The following is a 24,163-nucleotide window of genomic DNA, read 5'->3' as shown; positions in this document are numbered from 1 at the left end:
ATTTTCAAACACTAATCATATATTTCATTTATATTGTTGGGGAATGAGTTAAAGACAATATATATAAGGAATTGTGCATGTTGAATTTAGTTCTGTATTTTTTTTAAACCTTGAAATATGTCCCGGGTCAATTTGACCCGAACATTACCAAAGGGTACGAAATATGAACATAACACAAGGGTTAAATTATCAAATAGCTCTCGAACATCCCCTTAAATGAAATTGTTCTCTTGTCCCCGCTTCTTGGTGACCAACTTGCATGTCAAATATAACATTTAAAATAGGGATTTTATTTACATTTTTGGTATTATTCTATTGATATATGTCTCTTGTAATGGTAAAATCAATTTGTTCAGTCATAAACATATTTTAAATAACAGTAATTTTGCACAGAAGGTGTGTCCCTCAACATGCGTTCAACCCTGTTACCCAAACCTTTTTAGATTGGCACAGGAAGTGCAAAAACCGTAAATCAGGTGACACAGTGGAAGTGACATCAGCAAGCCATGTGCTAGTGCCATGGGTAGACCAAAACTAAGTCCGCTCTTTTATTTTTCATATTTTTACAATCTTTTCAGTCTTAAAAGAGTGTGGCACTCTGACCCACTCAACGCTGTTACTGATATTATCAGAATAAAGCATATTCATTTCAAAGTTATCTTTCTTGCATTAGATATCCAAGTTTGTCCTTGCCTTGAAAGTAGCATTACATGCTACATCTAGCAATAATTCCTGAGGTTAAAGCTCAAATTAGCATTGATTTTCAACCCTGTTACTATAATTAGAGTAACAGGGGTAATTCTTCATTGGAAAATATACATTTGATGCCTAGCTGGGCAAATCACTTTTTTTGATGGTTTATTATCTGTTTTTCCTAAATACATAAAAAAAAATGGTGTAATGTTTTCTATTTGAAGTCAGTTTACGGTCAAAACCTACTCTTTTGGGTGCTTGCATTCATTAGCACTACTTAGTGCTTGTTGGCTTACACGCAACTGGTGAATTCAGAATGCACTTTTGCACCCGACATTTCACTTAGGATGTATCGCAATATGATATCACTGCAATTTAAAAGCAGCAGGTGAAAATGGTGCCTTGTTCCGCCTGTACAACAAGTCCTCATCTGCTATCATTGAGTAAATGGTTGATCGTTTTGGACAGCAGGTCTCCGCTGCACCGTCAGACCCACCAGAGGCCTTACGCAATAGCCTCGTCATTAGGATTATATAATTCCTTAATTCTTTTCACTTCATGCCAGTGAGTGGCAAACCTTTGGATGCTGAAAACCAATAATGATAACTTACAAAGCATTATTAAATATATCTGTGCACACTGTTTCAGATTAGTCTTCAGCAGGCAGTTAGTTATGACCTCGCCATGAAAAGAACATGTTGTAGGATTTATATGCTTGTCATATGCAAGGTCAAGCACATCCCTCAGACTTGCATTGCTCTGAGAAAAGTTTGCCATCTGCAGGTTCTGTCCCACTTCCAGACATGTTTAGGCAATAAGTCATTTTGACTGAATGGTTACAATTTGTGAACTTCACCGCAGCTCTCCTTCACCGTCAAAATCATCACACTGCTTTCACGGAAGTAACAAAAAATGCAGAGGCTGAGTAACAGAGACGTCACATCTATAAGACGGTTGGGAACCAAGTCTGTGATGAAAGGATAAAGCTGTGTATGCTGCAGCTCAGTCATGTTAAAAACGTTCACTTACTTATACACCAAATTGTATAACTTAAATGACTGAAAACCTTCATTACACTCTTTCATTTGACACATGTTTTTGTCTGAACACAGCACGAGACATGCATTTAGGCCAAGCCCATACAGTTCCAGCTATTTATACTGTTGCAGTCTGTGAATGTGTCCCAGATATTTTGTTCTGATATAACACCCTTTCTAAATATGTACAGGAAAGACTTTATCCAGACTACACACACTTCCTCCTGAGCAATAAAAATGATGTGTACAAACTTTCTCTAAGTGTCAGTCCCTGAGATAAACCAGGGGGTGTTTCTGAGCTTTTACAAAGGGTAAAAGAATACAAATGCTACACTTTTACTTGTATTAGTTTTATCTTTGTTGAGATCATATTCTTGCCTATACCTGTTTTCCTTCCGGATCCTAACCTCATGTTTCTTTGCTCTGCATGATCTGAAGGTCAACTTGATTAGCCTGTTGTTAATAGATGGGGGATTTAGTCAGAGAGGCGTCATCGGCATCATTGACAGGATCTCTCTGGCCAGCGCTGGCTGTCAATTTCTTTGGAACAGGGCACCGGGCACAAACAGGACACACAGTGAAATGTTGAGTAAAACATCATTTCAAAGGTTCCAGAATTTCTAAACAGAAAAGGGACAATAATGTTCACCCCAAGCCGGAGCTTTGTAGCAGTTTCATTGGCTAATGTGGAAAAAGCCCGGAGGCAGCTCCCACTTCCTATGTAGAACCAAATCAAATCGGCTCACTGCCTCCCTTCGGACGTGTCTGATCAATAGATCCCTCGACTACGTCTCATGCTGGCATAATGCAGCCGTGGATGGAAACTAACTAAATTTGCTGACAGATGTGTCATAGAGCAAACCCAACCATCACTTCTGATACAACTAGATCCCATGTTGTGCATATTTATGCTGATTTACAAAAATGATGGACCTTACAATGCTGACTGGGTCCTGTTGTGTATTACGCAATATGTGTGTCCATGTGGTAGAGAGATCCCCTTTTTGTCATCTATTTTGGAAATCTAAGAAAGAAATATAATACATTGAATTAACAAATACATGTTCAGGACAGGATGATGACTCCTATTGTTTATTTGTGGCTTTGAAAAATATGTTTTCTACAATATAAACCCACGCTTATTTCTAAATGCCTCTGTAGTTTAGAAATCATTTATTTTCTACAGTTTACAAAAATGGAGTGAATGAGGCATTATTTTCATTGCCATTACAAAAAGAAGAATCCTTCCAGCGTAGCCGACTGATATACTAGGGGTTTTCGATGGGCCTTCACAGAAATGGAGTGATTCAGTTTGGTGAAATAGAGCTAATGATGGGGTGAGCTCTGACAGATAACAACAATTAGTGGAGCACATCTAAAACAGTCGAGCCAGCCTCCAGATGTCACCGATTTTGGGTCAAAATTAGATGCATTGCTTAAGGGAGTCTAATCATTAATAATACATGTACAGGTCATACACAAAGTATCATCCACTGAATCGTACTTTTTTAACAATTAATTCACAATTTGTAATGATTTTTTTCACATTTTTATTGAAAAAAGGACAAACTGTTTTCACCAACTGCAATATAATTATACAGTGTTTATTTACAAAAGATTAAAAAAAAGCCTGTACAGTCTCTGGTTTGTGCAGGAAGGTAGTAGGACCTTGGTAGAAAAATAAAGACCTAAGACAGGAGAGGTGTCAATGTGAGATCAGATCAACATTTTTAATTGATTGATTTCCTTAACTTAGAGGTGGAAATGTAATCCAAGCATGAATGTGTCACAATAAGAGTTCAAGCATTGTAGCTCAATCTCCTGTAAGACGGAAGTCAAGTGTGCTGCATTCTTTTTGACTGTACCATTTATCAGCAAAGGTCCATTCAGACAAATAACTTCACAAGACCTGCGGTGGTTAGGTGTGAGGGGAAACTACTATGTGTCCAAATTCTGGACCACTTCCACACCAAACACATTGATTTTAAATAAAGCAGACTATGTCAGCATCATCTCAATTAATGCAATGTTTCAACGACCAACCACTGTTAGATGAGCAAAAGCTACAGTTTTTAGGTCAGCATCCACTAACAGATTTTTTTACGGTTGTTGTCTCATATATGTATGAACACATTTGGCTTCGGGTATTAAAACAATTTCTGCTGAAGTTGGGGGAATTCTCTGGTCAGGAATAAAATGCACTTAAGCTTTGGAAAACCCACTGACAGAATCATGCTCGTCTACATCTAGCAATAACATTAGAGGCTGCATCTGCAATCTTCAAAACCGATACTTTAAATTACAAATAATACATTTTGGCTCCTAGATTTCCATCTAAACATACAATGTGTAACTTAGCAGCACTTATCATCAACATTCATAACCTCAGCTCACGATTGAGCTTCCACGACCTGTATTGCACATAAGAACATGAAGTCCTGCAAAGACCTTAAGGAGTGGCATTACATTTCACAGTGAATCTCTTCTTAATGCCTATTCTTCCTGTGACATCTATTGCAGTGTGTGCCTCCACCAGGACTGAGACTTTTGTTAAGGCACACGTTGCAAGAGATGCTATACTTAGACAATGTGATGGGCTGAGGAGAAGAGTGTGCTCTTTCCTGCAAATAAGAGTGTACTTGCACATTGACATTTAACAGGGTAGGTGATGAGTTGAGGGTGAGGACACAATGAAAAACGAATAAATAGCTTGCACAATACAGGGCTCCTTAGGTGAAATAAATTAATGAACTTTGGAGACTTGCCATGTGTGAGCTATTTGTTTTTCACATCTCTTTCCTGCGTCACGCAATGAGAGTAACGCCATGCAAGACCACATGGAAGAGAACTGTTATTATACTTTGCTAAGAGACCAGCTCATTAACAAACAGCAGCCTTTGTGCAGGTGGTTTAATGGGTCAACATATTTGTAGTAGCCATTGAAACAAGATTATTTAAGTGAAATGACAAAATCAAATATGGAGGAAGGTTGTCATTCAAGTGTCAACGTTTCAGGTTCAAATGTTAATTTTGATCTATATTTTTGTTTATGAAGTCACAACCTTGTGTGACATTTAGGCTACTAATAATATCTATTATACCCAGGACAAATATGCCCTTTAGAATTATGAACTGTATTTTCCATTAAATTGTGGTAATTGTGAGTAACTGGCTATTTTACTAAACCTCTTTAAGAAGGGCACACTGCACAGTGTGTCACTGAAGGCATCTAACCCATTTCATCCCTTTAGATCCATCCAAGCAGGTCATTTATCACCAGTTTAATCATAAACAATATACCATATCTGGATTCCCATGGTGTTGCGTCCGTGAGCTTTTGCATAGAGAACTTTTTTACCCAATTATTTTTTAACAAACCGTCATGCATAACAAACAACAGCCAACAGGGTAAAATGTAAAAGTTTTAAAATACCATGTGGTAGTTTTTAACCGTTCTTTATCCCTGCAGTCATATTTCAGATTCTGCTGTCAAAGGCCTTGATTCTAAGGGCAAAGAGTCCAGATTGCACTCAGAGTCTGACACCACATCTGTATTTGTGTCCTCAAGTGCAAATACCTCAACAGCCTTTATCTCCCTGATTTCATCCTCCTCCTCGAACTCCTCCTCCATCTCAACTTTTTCGAGAGCCACCTCGTTCTCGTAGCAAAAGGAGTTCCTCGTCGAGTTGGAGGCGCTGGATTTCCTCTCGGCTAGTTCTCTTGCACTACAGTGGGGTGTGCTGGGCACCTCATACGTGTTTTCAAATCGAGAGTAGTCCACTTTGTAGTAGTTCTTTTCTTCGAAGAGCACTGGCTCAAAGCGATAGCCCCAGAGGATCTCGCTGGCCAAGTAAGAGCTCCGACACTGAGTGGTCATGGCTGTAGCCTCAACCATGCCCTCCAGAATCACCACAATCTCAAACTCTGACGTCTCCAACTCCTGTTTGCTCATATCATAGAATGGGCTGTCCTCATCAATCTCATGAACAATGGTGATTGGAGATACCAGGAAAATTCTATCAATGCCACTATCGAAACCGATGTCAATGTCTACCTGATCCAGAGGGATGAACTCTCCCTCTGCGGTGGTGCGGGACTTGAGCAGCTGGGCCCTGACATGCGCCTCCACCAAGTGGCTCTTCCTAAGGTTTGCCACGCGCCACATCAAGCAAGGTTTACCATCCCTCATGGCCACTGTAGCATAATGGCTGAACACCAGGGTTTCATTCCTCTTTTTGGGTTTGGCCATCTTGGCCATGACAGCACCGATGATGAAAGCGTCGATGATGCATCCCACAATGCTTTGGAAGACGACCATAAAGACCGCAATGGGGCACTCCTCCGTCACATAGCGATATCCATAGCCAATGGTGGTTTGGGTCTCCACTGAGAACAAGAAGGCAGCGGTAAAGCTGTCCACATTGGAAACACACATCTGAGTCGAATTGTTTAAATCCCCGTAACAGAGGGCCACTAACCAGAAGATAAAGCCAAAGAACAACCACGACAGCAGGAAAGAAAGGCAGAATATGAGCACCATCCAGCGCCAGCGGACGTCCACGCAGGTAGTGAAGATATCTGCCAGGTACCGCTGGCCTTTCTCACTCATATTGATAAACTGCACATTGCAGTGGCCATCCTTCCTGACAAAGCGGCTCTGTTGGTGGTGCGCTGAGGGCACCTTTTTGACATTTCCGTTTCCATAGCCATTTGGTACGGCAATAGTGGCCAACTTCATGCCATCTTCCTCAGAGGAGACGATGCTGTAACGGTGGCTTCGCACACTCCCCATGACTTCCGCCTGGGAGGGCTGGGCCGAATCTGCTTTTGAAAACAGTCTAAGTTTTTGGTAGAAGCGTTGGAGAAACAGTTTTGAATGATCCTGGGGATAAACTCAAGAAGAAAATGTGGACAACAGGACTAGACCCTAAGGGGACCAATGGAGGGCGGGTCCGTGCTGCTGCAGGCGGGTTGTGCACCTTTGGTGAGGGCAGGTCATTCCTATCTGATGGCTGCTTTGGACCTCATCAGTGAAGTGGGCTGCTGAAATGAACAAGAGAGAAAAAACGCTTTAAAGTAATCAGCAGGAACCAGAGCAAAGATCAGTGTATGTGGGTGTGTGGTTACCTGCCGTCTAAATAATGTAGTGCACACTCATAGTTATCTGTGCTATTCTTACCTACACTGACGATAAACAAATGTGTGTGGTGCAGTCAGAAAGCACAGGAAATGCGTAGTGCATTACAAGTAGATTAACTAACTATTATTCAAGCACTTTGATAGCTGCCAAAGAAGGATAGGATGTGTTCCTTGCTAAACGTAAGTATTAAATAGGCAGCTCAGACCATGGGGAGCTGAATCAAATTACAGACCAAGTTCATGTTAATCTATTGAGCCACTGAATAAAGACATGTTGTAGCTCTTTGCAGATGTGTCTCAAAACTCTGTACCAAAGAAGTGAGAAAGCAACACGAGAACACACATAGCCACTGTTTATTCACAACTACAGTTTGCACCACTAAATCATGGAGGAGATTGAATGATCCTTGCTGCATTTCAGAGAGGATGGGTCTATTTCTCCGAAAGCGACAATAACCTTGCATTATATGTAATAGAGCCACAAGGACAACTGAATTAAAAAAGCTATTGACTTGGTTTGTGTGTTGTGAGAGGTCCATTAAAATGCACCACCACAGGCTACAAAGGGCCATGGTCAGCCAGACATGCTCTGCTTGTGCCAAAATAACTCCACTTTGACACTGTCTCATCGAAGAGTCACTGTTGTGTCAAAGTGAAAAGATCCATTTAGTCTACAGGAACTTTTCAGTAGATATTCTTAATAAATTATCCCTGATTTAATTTTATAGTATAGAGTTCAGGTGTCAACACAGGAAACAGTTTGTTTATTTTTTATTTTCAATCATTTCATTTAGTGAACGACTCTGAAAGTGATCAGAAGTCATGTAGGATAAGATTTGCAAGGTTGGTGCTAAATCCCCCAGCATCATCTTTGTTTTTCTCAAGTAATGATGTCACTGCTGGGTCGACTACAAATAGCAACCTGTCACGGACACTATTGGGAATATGAGGCACCATTCATAGTAATTGTATGATAGAACATGTACCATATCTTATTTCTGCATGTTTTTAATGACTTATTATGAAATGCTTTCCCCAGTAATGATATAAATGATGTCCTTATTAGAAGGACGATATCCAGTTTCAATAATGAGCATACTTTCTATGTAGTGACCTTTTTGTTTTGTTTCAGTATTTTGTATAATATTACTGGAACAAGGCAGACTTAACGAAAGTCTATGATGCACACAGTTTAGGCTACAATGCTAAAGATCCTTCAAAAGTGTGTGATTCATATTTTAAGCAGCCTGGATTAAACAGTGGACACATTTCAAACACAGCTGACCCCCATTGCAAATCAATCTCTACCTTTCGTGGTGTTGATGCACTGACACTGAACTCACACTACACGCACTTAGGTCACTCTCTTCTCCTCTCAATGCAAATGGATTTTTGGTCACTAATCTCATATGTGCTCACTACATAACATCCCTTGTTACTGCAGGTTGGTACCTTATGATAGTTCAAGGCCAGAGGAGGCAAAACCTATGATTGTTTGTTTTGCGTGTGTTCTCAATTAGAGCCAACAGCTGAGGCAGATGGAAACTGGTTACATAAAGCTGCTCCATTTTTTATTACACCAATCAATAACTATGACCAATCTTTCAACAGACAGCATTTTTTGTTTTAAACCTTTACAACACTAATACTTTTAAGAAAGAATACTATTTAATTGTTTGCCGTCATTTTACATATCTACCTTAAAGTAATATTTAGATTTGTTGTACACAACAACAACATCAGTGTAGTATTATATACTTTAGTTAAATCAAATGAAGTCAGCGATACAGATCACGTCATCTACATCCTGCAATCTCCAATAGCAGAAGAAGCAAAACAAATATTTAATAACCATAATAATAATAATAATGATAATACATGCAGATATTGTTAATAATAAATAACTGTATTTCCCCGTAATTTAAATTAATCTTATTAAAGGACATCAATTTATTTTTACTTTTGAAGTGACTTCACATAAGTTATGCAGAGAGCAGATTTATTTTTCAGACAACATCACTTTATGAGTTAATTATAAATATTCCCTGCCTATTACACCTACCTGTTGGTCATTGCGTTGCAAATTGTCCGCGTCCTTGTTGTTATGAGTCCCATATGCTCCACACATGCACACTGCGTCCCTTTTATTCTTGCTGTTCTTTTATTAGGTTCACATAGCTTCCCGTCTGGCGATGCAAATTCTGCCATAACCCTCTCCAGCAATACTGAAGTAGATGTTTCTCGTTGGATAGACATACTTTAAAAACACGTGTGCCTATCCCCGCCCCTATCACTGTAGCGACCAATTAAAATGTGCAGCGCCTGTTTGAGGGTCTGAGCCCACATGGTGGGTTTACATGATCGGTCTGAGTGTATGACAGGGAGAGTCAAACCCACTTTTCTCTAAAGCCATGACGTTGATTTAACAGGAAACAAACGTCAGATTGAGAACAGGGCATCTCCAGAGCCGCTAAAAAACACACTGTATACATTTGTGAAAGTATTCAAAGTATTAACTTGAGAATTCGTTTTTGTCCTACTGTCTGAGAATAGGAAAATATGTTGGTCATTGTGGAGTAAATCCTATATGTGAAATCTGTGACTTTCCAAAATAAGCATCACTGCTGGAGTGCTTTTGAGTGCACTCGGTGAACACAAGGTGGCGATGTATATCTGCAAATAGGACAACCAAGGGCTGGCATCACATAATGTGGTGACATTATTATTATAATTCATGTTTCATGAGTTTAAAAGGCAGCTTTTATTTGTGTTCTATGTTATTTGAAAGATTGGATATATTTTTTGTTAAAGTATAAAGTTGACTTATTGATTATTCTTGTATTTATTGTTATTATAAATTATTATACTATGGTGTCATACGTTAATTTTGTATTTTTTGTGTTGTTGGAAAGTCAGGCATTGAGAACGTATTTACTCAACCAGAACATTTTTTATGAATGTCAACAAATTACATTTGTGGTATTGAATTTTATTCATCTCAATCATTCAAAACAGATTATTATAACCAATGTCTATGAATTCACATATAAATATATTTACAAGAGCACACCTTATCACACTGTCCATCACCAATCATCCTATTTTTAATCACAAACAGGTTTGCTGCATCACATCTCCAGTGTTGTGAGGATTCCTTCTGCAAGTGTTCCTCTTGCCCAATGCAACGAGAGGACTGCGGGACAGACTGCCCTCTACAGGACATCCCCTCCTGTCCAACTCCTCTGCACTGAGCAGTGGCACAGGAACCCACGTGGTCACATTGAATAGAGCGTAGTCCACCTTGTAGTGCTTCTTGCCCAGTTTCAGCATGTCCTGGAAGCGCTGGCCCCAGCGGATGTCTGCTGGTGTGTAGGAGGTTCGAGACTGGTGGAGTATCCCCGTAGAGTCACCGTTGTAGGTGAAAGACACCACCAGCTCAAAGTCTTCCCCCAGCAGGTCGTCAGGGCCCATGCTGTAGAGGGGACTGCCAGGCTCCAGCTTGTGGACAATGGTGGCTGGAGTGGCGAGGACAATGTCTTGATCCTGGATGTGCACGTCCTGGTATGACATCACAACAGATCCCCCTGGCTGTTTCATATAGCGGACTAACATGGCCTTGACGACACCCCCCAGGATGTGATTTCCCCTGAAGTCCCCAAGTCGCCATGACAGACACAGAACCCCGTCCCGCAGGTTGACCACCGCACAGCTGCTGAAACCAACCGTCTGAGCTCTCTTACGAGCGGAGGCCATTTTAGCAACAACAATACCAATGACGATGGTGTCCAGGAGGCAGCTGAATACATCTTGAACCGTCACCAAAATAATGGCCACCATACAGTTCTCAGTCATCCCCCTAAAGCCGTAGCCAATCGTCGCCTGGGTCTCCATTGAGAACATAAAGGCTCCAGTGAAGCCACGCACGTTTTCCACGCAGGGACTGTTGGATACATCGTCAATGTCACCGTGTACTTTCGCAATGAGCCAATAACAGAGACCAAAAAAAAGCCAAGATAGAATATAAGACAGAGAGAAACCCAGGAGCGTCACCCTCCAGCGGATCTCCACAAGGGTGGTGAAGATGTCCATGAGGTATGGGGTCCAGTATCCAGGGGCCGTCTGGAAAACCACTGGGAACCTGCCATCTTTCTGCATGTAGCGCAGCCGCCTGCCCTCATTTTTCCTGCCCAGTGTGTGGATTGTGGTGAAGTTGGTATCAATGATGACTTGCTCACTCCTCTCTGTGCTCATTTTGAATAAAACTGCCTCTCAGACTCCTGTATGAAGAAAAATGAAATGCGAAAATGCATGTTAGGATGACAAAGGAGCTGGAGTGAATGCATTTTACCCATTACATGTGACTTAAATGGTACATTTTCTCAGATTTGTTTGTTCAGCTGAATCCTTCATGATTGAGTGAGCAACCGAGGTCACTCCGTGCCTCGGGCTGTCAGAAGCAAGCGACTTGAGCAGTGCCCAGCTCAGGGTGTGAAAAATGTACTTCAAGATCAACATTTCTTTACTGGTTGATTATTTACCACATGTTCCATGTTGTTTTTGATTTCTATACACTATGTATATTGTTTTGTGGTTTTTTGTTGACTTAAACATACAAAAGAACAATAATTTCGTTTTCTTTTAGACACTCTTTTTACATATATAGATTTGGTCATGACCGTCCGACAATATTTACTGGCTTTTGGGCTGGGGAAATCTATTTGCCACAGAGAGTTACCTCTTTTAATGGGTTTCGCTTATCTCTTTGTTTGTGATCCATAACATATTGGCAAAGGAGACGGGTGCAACCTTTTAAATAAAGTCTTAAACTGACTAATTTTAGAATAATCTAAAAAGTAATGGGACTTTGTGTGAGTAAAAAAAAACGTGTTATGTTTTTTTGCCAAACATGCATGCACAATTGTCATGAAGTGCTCAAGTAATCTAATTCCAAGAAAGTGTGTCTTGGTTAATTAAGCAAAATGTGACCTCTATGTATGTCACAAACGAGCTGAAAACCAAAATGCAACACACGGGAAACCAGGGATAGTCTGTAACCAGCTTTATTAAAGGCAATAGGCTGGTAAGAGACAAAACGACAGATAGTAGGCAAAGGGCTGGTCGGGGACAGGCGAGGGTTCCAGGAGAAAGCAAGACGGGAGTTGTAGGTACAGACCGGGTCAGGGAGCAGGCGAGGCAGGCTGGTCAGGGACAGGCAGGGAGAGCAATCTGAAGGGTAATGTGGGAAAGACTGGCATGCTGCAAAGTACGATCTGGCACTGAGGTGAAAGTGAAGTGGGCCTAAATACTAATGGAGCTGATGGGTGTAACAGAGTGAGAGAGAGAGACAGGGTGTTCCTACCAGGTGACTAAGGAAGGTTAATGCAGAAAATAGGTGAGTGAGAAAGCAGACTGTGACAATGTATGTCCTAAGAGGGGTCAATTATTATCCTCCAACCACCTCTAATAGCTATCACCTCCAAATGCTTCCTCAGATGTCAGACTTTAACCACACCCCTATTTTACTCGATAGAACATAAAACACACATTATGTTGTATTGTCAGTACATTGTTATCACTTTCTTATACCGTATACTCTACTTCAAGACTTGTAATCGGACATTTGCTTGAGTTGTCACTGATGAAAGGCACGCTATGAAGTTTCAGCTTGTTAACCCACTCACAGATCAATGTGTTTTTAAAGAGATATTGTTCCGTCCAAGAAGTCAGTTCGACTTTCATCTAGAAAGTTTACTGCTTGATTGACTCAGTTGAGAACATGTAGCTGGTCTTCATCTCAGTTTATGATAAATGGCTTACAACACATACAACACATCCTAACTTTCGGTCAGGAAAATGTTAATCTAAATAAGATTTAGCTGTTTTCCACTCTCTTAAGAAATAATTGAAGAAGAAAACAAACATAGTGACAGCACTTGAGTGTTTCAATAAAGCATATAACTATAATTAGACTACAGATATATTTAACATTGTCATACATTGTTGTGTCACAATGCTTTTGTAGCAGGTGGTGATGGTATATGGTTACCACGCATTTGTAAGCAGGTGAATAAGCAGCAGTGTCACAGTTACAGACTGTTGATTTCTACACAGCAGCCAAGCAGTCCATAGAGAAGGACAAATGTAGGTTATAAGGCAAGCCTATGTTATTAAGGTATGGTGGTTCCAAATATATATATTTCTGAACATTTCCGGTAGCCTTGCTGTGTGCTTTTGTTATTCTCAATTTCTTAACCTCTTTTTACATATTTCACTACCTTTTTTAGATCAATTTAACCATTTTCTTTCACCTTTCAAACCCTTTTGTGAGCCATTTTGTGATTACACTGAGAGACTTTGTCACTACAATCTTTGGTAGCCTACAGTATATAAGAGCAATCTGTACCTAAGCTTGAATCTCAAACCTGAATGAAATGTCTGAGTTCCTAAAGAACACCTCATGTTTTCTTGTATAACTCTCACCGTATTGCCTGGAAATAGTTTGTGTTATGAGGGTTAATCCTCAAACAACTTCCAATCAAAATATAAAATATTTAAAAACAAAAATCAATTATCCGATGTCCTTTTAATTCCAAGACGTCTCTTCAGTTCATGCTTGGCAGTACTTAATAATTGCTGTTAAATTAGTTATAATGTTTAACTTTTACAACTTGTAGTTAATTATTTCCCTTCTATCTCGCTTGGCTGTTGCTAATATTATGGTGTATTAGTCTGTGGAATTTGTGCACCTATGCAGCTGCATTTGTGACAATTTAAACCATTTTACAAATATTTGAGTATTCTTACAACAAGAATTCTGAAAGTGCTTTAAGAAACAAAAAGCACTTTTTCCTCAGCATAGACACTAGTAAATTGCATTCATGTCATAATTCTTTATAGATAGTTTTTGTAAAAGCACACAAGATAAATTGTAAAAGTCATCTTACTTGCAAAGTAGAAATCGGAGTTGTCCGGTGCCACAAAAGCCCATCAGTCGAGGTGTAAGCGATGTGTTGCCACAGTGAAATTAACCTGCAGGGTCAGTCTGTTACATCAATGCTTGTGGGCTGGCTCTGTGGCAAAGTCCCATTTAGTTCTGATATCACAGCAATCCCTTCCCTCTGAAACCTTATTAGACAATCTGAAAGAATTTATGGTCTATGGAATATTTTAGAGGTTCCTCAGGAAAAAAACATAAATGCCCTTTAACGACCTTTAGATGTTGAAATTGGTATTGCGTTATAAGTCTTTACAAAATATTGAAGGCACATGTTGATGATTTGTAATATTTGAGTGATGTCTATGATTCATTAGACAGAAAGTTAACCTTTGCTTCATCAGCTGGAGATGCATTTCTGATAAGACAAGAGAGATCACACCTGAGCCGCCAGGAAACACTAACCTTCACCACATTTATTGCAGTCATAATCTGATGATGGACAGAGGTCTACAACACCCAAACAACCGTGTTGTGGTTTAAAAATAGAACATAGGGGTCATGTTTTACTTTAAAAACAAAACTAGGCTGTCCTGTGAAACCTACCTGATTCATTACATATTGGTTGTTTAAGATGATGTGTGAAGACAGAGATAAGAGACATTCCTCTGAGAGATAACCTGGAAAGAGCAGTTCACATTAAGAGAATTCACTTCCTTTAGCGCTAGAGTACATAACAAAACCATAAACTGTGAAACAGTACAGTAATATTGATGTCCAATTGATTTAACTGTCCACAAACATGTGACTTCTTACGAGAAATTACAAACATTATCCAACATTTCAATTTGTTTAATTTTGTATTTAATTAAGTGGGTCACGACCATGATTACATATGGCACAACCTGACCAATGCAAAAATAACAGTGCGTGTGTGTGTGTGTGTGTGTGTGTGTGTGTGTGTGGTGTGTGTGTGTGTGTGTGTGTGTGTTGTTGTGTGTGTGTGTGTGTGTGTGTGTGTGTGTGGTGTGTGTGGTGTGTGTGTGTGTGTGTGTTGGTGTGTGTGTGTGTGTGTGGTGTGTTGTGTGTGTGTGTTGCAACCCAGTCCTCACGGCATTTCGTGTTCACCAACACGATTTGCCCCTTTTTTCGTGTTGCACAGCACGATTTTAAAAGCAATGTATTTTCTACTGCCTGCAGCACGTCTTTTTCTTCCGGTCGGGTCGTGGGAGACCGGAAGCTGTGTGGTTCATAAAAACATGTTCTTACTCAATATCAAGCCACAGTTATTGCTTTTATTTTAAATCGTATAATTTCGGACTTTTGTTGCCGTCTGTGAGGAAAATAAATGGGGCTCAGAGCCTCAGGATACTGAAATCTGTATTTTTAAAATCTTTTTTTCCTTCTAATTTGTTATTCTTTTCAAAATAACACACTGTTATTTACTCACCAATAACACACAATTATCCTTGCTTTTATTTATTGGTTTAATTCCATAATCTCTGGCTTTTTTGGCGTCCGTCAGGAACTGAATTTCAAAATAAAAATAACCGGAAACAGACGTAGGCATTTCGAGCGATTACCCAAGATCCTCAGCTATGGTTTTAAGCTCGCTTATTGGATGTTTTAGCCGCAATGCATGCTGGGATTTGGTGTTTATATGATATGAAATCCGGAAAACATTTTTAAAAGAATAAAATAATACTTAATTCCGAGCGCTCTTGCTTTTCTCTTTGAAAGTCATCACATAACGGCATTGTAATACACGGTTCGGCTGCATTGTATATTACAGATCTGCCGTAGTTCTTTATTTATAGAGCCCTGATGAGAAGACCTTTGGAAAAACTGAGAAAATGCCGCCGAAACTGAATACTTGACGTGGATCATAAATATATTCAACAATTAAACTGAATTATTGTTATATTTGATTAAAAAAATATTAAGAGTACATACTTTCATAGGGCGAAAGTATAAATATAGAATGTAAAAAATCAAGAAGATACTCCAAGTGATCTCTACAATAAAACAGTTTAGTGCAGAATGTACAAAGATATTAATAGGAGGAGGTGCAAAACAGAAAAACGAATTAACCTTTATTTAAACATTAAATAACAGATTAAGGTCTTCTTTTAAATAAGAAAAACACTTTAGGGGTATCTATCTACAGATAAATATTAAGCCTGACAAAGTACTTAACGTCTAATATATTGCTTTCCTGCAATGTTAACTATGTTGAAGCACTTATTTTTAACAGATATTATACATATGAATTATACTCTTATGTATGTAGATATAATAAAAAATGTGCAGAATATGACAGTTTGATGGTGGAGGTACACACATATTGATAGATGTCTTGTTGAGGAACCTGTGACCCAAGTGTTTCATTCATTGCATAACTACACCGTAGTTGTGTATATGATATGTCAATAAACCTTTGAAAATCTTGAAAGGGATGTGCAAAATAGCCATAATATAGTCTTTAATTAACTATTAGTAGAGAATAACGAGTAATGAATATACTTTATTACTCGTTTCCATTCATGTAAATTGCAGATACATGTTTAGTCTTCTCAAGCACCAACTATCAAATATACCTGAATTTTACTCAGGTGTAACTAAAGTCTGATTTAAGGGTTGTTTATATTTCACATAATTAATCAGAATCTGCAAAGTAACTCAAATAAATGCAGTGGATTACAAATACCAGGTTAACCTCTGAATTGTAGTGGAGTAGAATTACAAAGTAACAATGAGCTGTCATGTGGGTATTAATGCTGCGCATTATGGACACAAGCGATTTTCACCCATTTATTAATTATATGTTTTACATTTGATAACACCAATGTGTTTAATACTGACAACTTCTAATTGTGGGGAAAACGAAAACGTTCAGTAGAGACGTCCCATAGAACATTTTGCGAAACACAATAGCCAGCATGTGTAGTTCTGGGGGGGCGTTCGATTCGGTTTTGGATAGTCTGGCGTGGTTTCGTTCCATTTCACACAGCTGTTTGACGCTCTGCGTAACCTTACGGGACTGTAGTCCTAAACGACAGCTAGGGATTATGGGTAGTGTAGTGTCTTCGGCTCGAAATGTCCCTTATAGGCCTATGTCTGTTTCCGGTTATTTTATTTTGAAATTCAGTTCCTGACGGACGCCAAAAAAGCCCGAGATTATGGAATTAAACCAATAAATAAAAGCAAGGATAATTATGTGTTATTGGTGAGTAAATAACAGTGTGTTATTTTGAAAAGAATAACAAATTAGAAGGAAAAAAAGATTTTAAAAATACAGATTTCAGTATCCTGAGGCTCTGAGCCCCATTTATTTTCCTCACAGACGGCAACAAAAGTCCGAAATTATACGATTTAAAATAAAAGCAATAACTGTGGCTTGATATTGAGTAAGAACATGTTTTTATGAACCACACAGCTTCCGGTCTCCCACGACCCGACCGGAGAAAAAGACGTGCTGCAGATGTCAGTACCAGATATGTTCGGGCTACCAGATATGTTCGGGTGTATTTCCGTCGCATCCGTCATATCCGTCATATAGCGCTCTGCTGCCACACACCGGCCGTCTGCGGAACTGCAGCCGGAGGAACTCGGGACAGCTTGTTATGTGTGGGGTGCTATGGTGGGGTCCCATGTACTTGTGCACATAAATAATGTTTCTAATTATTTACAATTAAAACAAATATATATTCTGCGTTACTTTAGCCAACACTTTTATAAGGCCACTAGATTAGATAATTACGAAACGTGTAGATAGAATACATATATTTCAAGTTGTTATTTTGTCATTATGTTTAATGTTTTATTTACCTTTTAGTATATTTATATAGTATCTGAACTTTGGAGAGGAGTTGGGAGACACACGACACATCAAATCACATCTAGAGATCAAGGCGAAGCGAATGGAAGTACTCCCATACTCCTAGCGTGAAAATGTTTGTGAAAACGTGTGCAAAGTCTCAGAAAATCCTAAAAATAAGCTCATATTTGAATTCCCCATAAAAAAAACACATCATTCAGTAAAAACAAGGCGCCACTGATCATCTACTCTCTGAGACGATTCCAGGGATGTCTGGCTTGAGTTTCGACCACCAGGGAAAGTGGACAAAAGTGCCCGAGATCAGCCTCTTAATTTACCCAGGGCCTAGTGCTTGGCTTTGGGCATGAAAATTCAGGAAACTCCCCTGAGTATTTTATTAAATATCTGAACTTTGGAGAGGAGTTGGGGGACACACGACACATCAAATCACATCTACAGATCAAGACGAAGCTAGTGGAAGTACTCCTAGCGTGTGAAAATGTTTGTGAAAAACGTGTACAAAGTCTCCGAAAACGGAGCAGTGGCTGTGATGCTAGCTTTGCGGCTAGCGGTTAGTTGTTATTGTTTGAAGTTGTTGCTATGGAAACAACATGACGGAGAACAAATTAATATCTTCTACATATAATAACGGACAAAGTAAAGAATGAAGTGTAGGCTATGCCTGTTTGAAGTTGTTGCTAAGGAAACAACATGACGGAGAAAAAGTATAATCTTCTACATATAATAACGGACAAAGTAAAGAATGAAGTGTCGGCTATGTTTAAATGTTCGGAATTTGACCGTGATGGCCCTCTTGAGTTGCCGTAAAATATGACGAATATGACGGATGACGGATGCGACGGAAATACACCCGAACATATCTGGTAGCCCGAACATATCTGGTACTGACACAGGCAGTAGAAATACATTGCTTTTAAAATCGTGCTAAAAGGGGCAAATCGTGTTGGTGAACACGAATCAATAGATTAAAAATCGTGTTGGTGAACACGAAATGCCGTGAGACTGGGTGTGTGTGTGTGTGTGTGTGTGTGTGTGTGTGTGTGTGTGTGTGTGTGTGTGTGTGTGTGTGTGTGTGTGTGTGTGTGTGTGTGTGTGTGTGTGTGTGTGTGTGTGTGTGTGTGTGTGTGTGTGTGGTCTAGCATTACTATACTTGTGGGGACCTAAATCTGTTTACATAGTCACGTTATGGGGACAAATTGGAGGTCCCCATGAGGGGAATCATTAATTTTAGGGTGAAGACTTGGTTAGGTTTAGGATTAGGGTTAGGGTAAGGGTAAGGGTTAGGGTTAGGCATGTGTTGGTTATGGTTAAGGTTAGGATAAGTCTCCAGGAAATGCATGTAAGTCAATGTAATGTCCCCTGAAGTGTGTGTGTGTGTGTGTGTGTGTGTGTGTGTGTGTGTGTGTGTGTGTGTGTGTGTGTGTGTGTGTGTGTGTGTGTGTGTGTGTGTGTGTGTGTGTGTGTGTGTGTGTGTGTGTGTGTGTGTGTGTGTGTGTGTGTGTGTGTGTGTGTGTGTGTGTGTGTGTGTGTGTGTGTGTGTGTGTGTGTGTGTGTGTGTGTGTGCGTGCAGACATTCTATTAGGAATTTGTAACCTCTTCATTGGTTGTATCGGGGCACTTTATTTGGGCAAGAGGGCCCTTTAAAGCAAATCTCTTACCAGCCAATGTGATCTCACTATATATTTTCTTTTATAAGGCCATTCTCTGCTAATTCTAGACAAATAAAACTGTTAAAAACTTCAAATCAGCCTGTCTGGCACTACCAACTATGCTACATTCAGGAAACCTAAACAAGTTTGTCCTCCATTCTGATGATTGGTTTAAACTTCAGCAGATCACCATGTCCACATGTCTAAATGCATTAGGTTGCTGACCCCGGATTGGCCTATTTGACAGGTAGTGTTAACTCACAATTGCACAGGTGTACCAAATAAACTGACACAATTTAAAGACACAACATATGTGTTTTACTTGATATATATACCTCATGAGTCAAAATTGACTCATGAGGTATATATGAACTTGATGGATATAAGATAAATCACTAAATTAGTCGTATTATAAACAATACACGCTACGACATGTCAAAAGATTTAAATAAAAACAGCCATAATTTCAATGAATAAAGTACCATGATTAAAAAGCAACAACGTGTTGGCGGGGATAGAGTGATTTTATGGCAGAGGGCTTTGTGTGGTGAAAGAACACTGATTTAAAGATAGGAGTCAAGAATTCAAAGAATGTGTTTTGAACCTGGGTGCCAGACAAAGAGAGACGAGAGGCTGCTGTATTTTCTCAGTAAAACCTGAATAAGAGATAATAAGAACAATGCAAGTCCAACACGCAGGATGACCCTGGGAGGCACGTATTCGAGAGCAGGCATTGATAACCTCAGCGTTGACTGATATTGATCAGATCAATCTGATATGACACAAATGTAAAATATTCAAGATAAACCTGTTGGTCAAGTGGTCCAATCATTTAAATAAAATCACATTCATAAAACTTGTATGAAAGGTTTAATATATGTATGCCCTACTCTGTTTTTATACACATGGCCATTAAAATGTACAAAAGTCACGTTTGGTAATACGATTTTGAGAAATACGATTTTGAGAAATACTATTTATACACAGAAATAAAGCAGAAACACATAAGAGATAAGACAGTAATACAGTCATGTGATAAACCTTTTTGGTCTTTTTTAATTAAAAGAGCATGCCTACAAATCTGAGATACATTTGATATTTAATAGTTTTAAGAGACACTGTGTACTGACCCTTATTTTAGCACTTTAAATCATCATAATTATTTAATGTTGTAATAAAATTAGATTAATAACAAAATATTATCCTTCAACGACTATGAAATTGTAACTTTTTCATTTTAAGAATAACACTGTTTCATAAATATGTTAAATCGTATATTATTGCAGATGACAACCTCATCATGTAAGACATAAATAAATGTTGTGGCAGTGCAGTTTTTTGTAATAAAGATTCTAATTAACCTCATCCTAGTGATTATGTGTGTCGTATTGTCAAAAGTAAGGGATTCATCAGCAGCTGTCAAAACAAAAGCCATTCTGTGTAATGATCATCCTGGAATACACTGAAACCTGTCTTTGTGGTGGACTCCCACGTTAAACATACAGTCCCATTGAAATACAGGATGGCACGATGTAATGACAAAAAGCAGCTGGAGCTTGACTTGTGTCTGCTGGCAGGTAAACAGTGTAATTGCACTTGTGTTCTGTCTATTTACACAGGATCACTGCGGGATGCGCTGAACATGAGACGACCATATTGTCCTGCTTACACGGTGGTGCCAATATGTTGTAAAACGTCACAGTCCAGCCTATTTAAGTGTCATGTCAGGGTGGCAAACAGCCATCAGTCAGTCTGCAGTTATCAGTCATATGTGAAGTCTTATTTTCAGAAATGTTAAGATTTGTGAGAAACTGGAAAGCTCTCTTCTTACTGAGTTTACTATACGTAGGTAAGTGTAACTTAAATGAAGGGTTTATATTGGTAGTACACTAAAGGCAGTATTTATGTATATTTAATGCTTCGTTTTTCTTTCTACTTTAGGATGTGGAGATGCAGTCTGCACAAGTCGCCGATGTCTGGCTGAAATGTTGATCGAAAAAGGCCTTCTATCACAGCCACAGACTGAGAACTGCACCCATGTGATCAAAGTGCCATTCATTGAGTACCAGACTCTGGCAGTTGTGAGTATCTGTTTTGTGCCGCTATCTGAGAACCTTGTTTCTCTTTTTAGACCTGTTAACATAAAGAGAAATACAAATGTATCGTGTGATGTTGCTGTACCTGCTGAATATTTGTTGAAAATGTAATTTGATCAGGTAAAAAGTACATACATTACAAACTGTTATTAATCTCAGCAATAATTTGAGACACAAGCACACAGGTCTAATTTCCATCAGCATCCAATGATTTTGACTTTTTTTTAACAGGACACAAAGAATCTGCGCCTCATCAGTCGTCTGCAAGCCCGCATTGTACGTTTGCAGATATTTACAGATGGATACAAAATAAATAAATGTTTTAACCACATTCAATTTGATTTGAAACGACAGGAATGGTTGGATCCTGAGTTGAAATGGAACACTGCAGATTACGATTATAAAGACGTGGTCCTGCCAATTGAAAAAGTCTGGACCCCAGAGATCCTTGTAACAAATGGGTAAGGTTCATGACACAATTCCAACACATGTAATTAATGGACCTCTTGATATTCACATCTATTGTCTTTAACCTGTGCAGAATAGTATCAACTATGAATCACAACTCCAAGGATCTGCTGGTACTGAGTGATGGCACACTGAGGCACTCTGTGGTCATAAACGCAGAGGTGAACTGTGAAGTCAACCTCTTCAACTATCCATTCGCTTTTGATTCTTGTCCAGTCGCCGTACAATCGTGGTCCGATACCGGTATGTTATGAAAACAAATATTATGCTTTTTTTTGTATCACTAACTCGATGGTAACCACCTATTTTACTCATCAATCAACATATCTGTGATTATTCTGAAGAAGATTTTGATAACATTTTTGTCTCAAGTGACTGCGCTGTTGTTTTTTTGGGTCTTATCTTGATGAATTTCCAGTTATTAAGGCATCTTCATAATTTTCTTTTATACATCGTAAAATTAGGCCACATTAGTTTACTCAGATTTTTTTTAAATACGGGTAATGTAGGCGCCAGGTTTTGCCAGAATTAGAGATGGAATAAAAATGACTATATCTGGTTCTGCTGCACTGATTTTGATCTTTTTTTTTAAACTGCATAGGCCTATCATGAATCTGTCAGTGGTATAGGGTTGAAATCAATAGAGTACCCTTTTCTTTCTTTCAGGTTGTGGTTCTAAACTGGTAATAACGAAAGTTCATAGTCCTGATGGTAGCCAGGGAGATTGGCAAACTGAATCTGTGGAACTTCAGAATAAAAGTGATAGCCGTCAATACATCCTGGTAAGTTCATGAACGTGTAGCATGGTCATTTAGACTTATCATAGATAAGAATTCACCTTATTGGTGCAAAAGTGGTAATAGCCTTTCTCTATTGTAATGTGGCATTTTGTCTGCCATTTTCCTCAGGTGAATTTAAGAATCAAACCTACCAACCCCTTTGTAACATTACTGATGCCCAGTATTCTGATCCTCTTGGCTGATATGGTCAGCTTCGCTCTGCCGCTGGGAGGTGGTGAACGCAACTGTTTCAAGGTCACGCTGGTGCTCAGCTTCACCGTGTTCCTCAACATCCTCAACGATATACTTCCTGGAGACAGCTCTTGCAGCCCCATCATCCGTCAGTCAGCTCACATGCAGACAGACACAAACCAAATAGATACACAGCAGCAGCATCATTTGAGTCACTAACAACATCGTCTTTGCTGCAGGAACCCACTTCTGCATTTGTCTGGTGCTCCTGGTGTTTAGCATGCTGGTATCCCTAGTGCTGACACGCTTGGCCAAAGACGGTAGTCTCATATTCTGCTGCGGCTCCAAAGGGACAGTCCCCGACAACACAGGTAAAGGGACAAAAAGAGGATGAGGGTGAGAATGACCTGGCCTTTAAAGGACTTCTCTGTTTTGTTATTGAGTAGGGGATTTTGACGCTTACAAAGTCCTTATTTTTGATGAAACCCTATACCCTGCTCTCATTGTGCCTTCACTCCCTACAGAAGTCAAAGCTGAAGTTAGTGTGGTTCAGATTAGCAGCCCAGAGGAGGATGGTGGAATGCTGAAAAGGGTGGTCAACTTCCTGGAGGCTATTGACGCAGACACACTGAAAAAGGACAGAGATTTGAAGTTTGCCAACAATTTGGACAAGATATTTTTCTGGTTCTATTCAATAGGCGGAACTATATACTTTATTGCCATGATAATTGTTATGGTACAGTATAGATGTGTGGTTAACCATTTTGAATTCTGGTATTAATAAAATGCATGCTGATACTATAACAAACAGCTTAACTGAGCGCACAAAGTTCAGGATATAAAGGCAACGATTGATGCCAATCTCAGCTTACATTTATAAAACTTGTTTAGCTCACAAAGTCAAATACTGCAGATGTATACTCAATTATAAAGATGTATGTGAACATATTTCTGAAAATCATACAAATAAAGGAATGTAATGCTTCACTCCTCAATCATTTTGAGTCACAGTGTATGGAATTATATATAAAACTAACATCAGCACACATCACAAGACCATGTTCCTTCAGCCCTCATAAACAGGATATTTTACTCTAGGATTTCTCAATGATGATATTTAGACATGTGTGGCATTATTTTGTATTGGAATGAAGTGGTTGTAGTATAATGCCTTTCTATACAAATATGTTAAATGCAAATGAAAGATAAAGGAAATGGTCCTTTGTTGCCACCTACTGGTTAAAGCAGTCACTGCAGGTGGGCAGGGGACACTGCACTTTGTATCTGCTGAGGTTTTCCTACTTGGACCTATTGATATTTTAACCTCTATTCATGTTA

General features: G+C 39.2%; 3 protein-coding genes across 4 annotated transcripts; 1 reads left to right on the top strand and 2 right to left on the bottom strand.

Moving 5' to 3' along the window:
• Positions 1–3,312: 3,312 nt before the first annotated feature.
• LOC117548641 (inward rectifier potassium channel 2-like) lies at positions 3,313–6,522 on the bottom strand. Its single transcript, XM_034220017.1, has one exon. The coding sequence runs from the start codon at positions 6,520–6,522 to the stop codon at positions 5,200–5,202; it is 1,323 nt and encodes a 440-aa protein (XP_034075908.1). The 3' UTR covers positions 3,313–5,199.
• A 3,455-nt stretch (positions 6,523–9,977) lies between these two features.
• LOC117548833 (inward rectifier potassium channel 16-like) lies at positions 9,978–13,917 on the bottom strand. Its single transcript, XM_034220327.1, has 2 exons — positions 13,814–13,917; positions 9,978–11,146 (listed from the first exon to the last, which is right to left on the bottom strand). The coding sequence occupies exon 2, from the start codon at positions 11,118–11,120 to the stop codon at positions 9,978–9,980; it is 1,143 nt and encodes a 380-aa protein (XP_034076218.1). The 5' UTR covers positions 11,121–11,146; positions 13,814–13,917.
• Positions 13,918–21,051: 7,134 nt separating this feature from the next.
• LOC117548302 (5-hydroxytryptamine receptor 3A-like) lies at positions 21,052–23,732 on the top strand. 2 transcript variants are annotated; one of them, XM_034219473.1, is made up of 9 exons: positions 21,052–21,139; positions 21,232–21,371; positions 21,618–21,662; positions 21,741–21,847; positions 21,928–22,097; positions 22,521–22,636; positions 22,763–22,973; positions 23,065–23,196; positions 23,350–23,732. In XM_034219473.1, exons 1-9 carry the CDS (start codon positions 21,082–21,084, stop codon positions 23,604–23,606), a joined length of 1,236 nt encoding a protein of 411 aa, XP_034075364.1. In that variant the 5' UTR covers positions 21,052–21,081; the 3' UTR covers positions 23,607–23,732. The 2 variants fall into 2 exon arrangements, with proteins under 2 accessions (XP_034075364.1, XP_034075362.1); XM_034219471.1 differs by having other exon boundaries at positions 21,618–21,847.
• The last annotated feature ends 431 nt before the right edge of the window (positions 23,733–24,163 follow it).

This window comes from Gymnodraco acuticeps, unplaced genomic scaffold (genome assembly GCF_902827175.1).
Source record: "Gymnodraco acuticeps unplaced genomic scaffold, fGymAcu1.1, whole genome shotgun sequence".
NCBI classification, from domain to species: domain Eukaryota; kingdom Metazoa; phylum Chordata; class Actinopteri; order Perciformes; family Bathydraconidae; genus Gymnodraco; species Gymnodraco acuticeps.
The sequence above is the reverse complement of the archived record's forward strand: the minus strand, read 5'-3'. Positions and strand labels throughout refer to the sequence as shown.

Bases quoted from the DNA above. Each gene is read 5' to 3' on its own strand.
- LOC117548641 (XM_034220017.1), bottom strand. From the start codon at position 6,522: ATGGGGAGTGTGCGAAGCCACCGTTACAGCATCGTCTCCTCTGAGGAA.
- LOC117548833 (XM_034220327.1), bottom strand. From the start codon at position 11,120: ATGAGCACAGAGAGGAGTGAGCAAGTCATCATTGATACCAACTTCACC.
- LOC117548302 (XM_034219471.1), top strand. From the start codon at position 21,082: ATGTTAAGATTTGTGAGAAACTGGAAAGCTCTCTTCTTACTGAGTTTA. The intron at 21,372-21,617 runs GTGAGTATCTGT...TTTTTTTAACAG, and splicing joins AGTACCAGACTCTGGCAGTT to GACACAAAGAATCTGCGCCT. The intron at 22,098-22,520 runs GTATGTTATGAA...TCTTTCTTTCAG, and splicing joins ACAATCGTGGTCCGATACCG to GTTGTGGTTCTAAACTGGTA.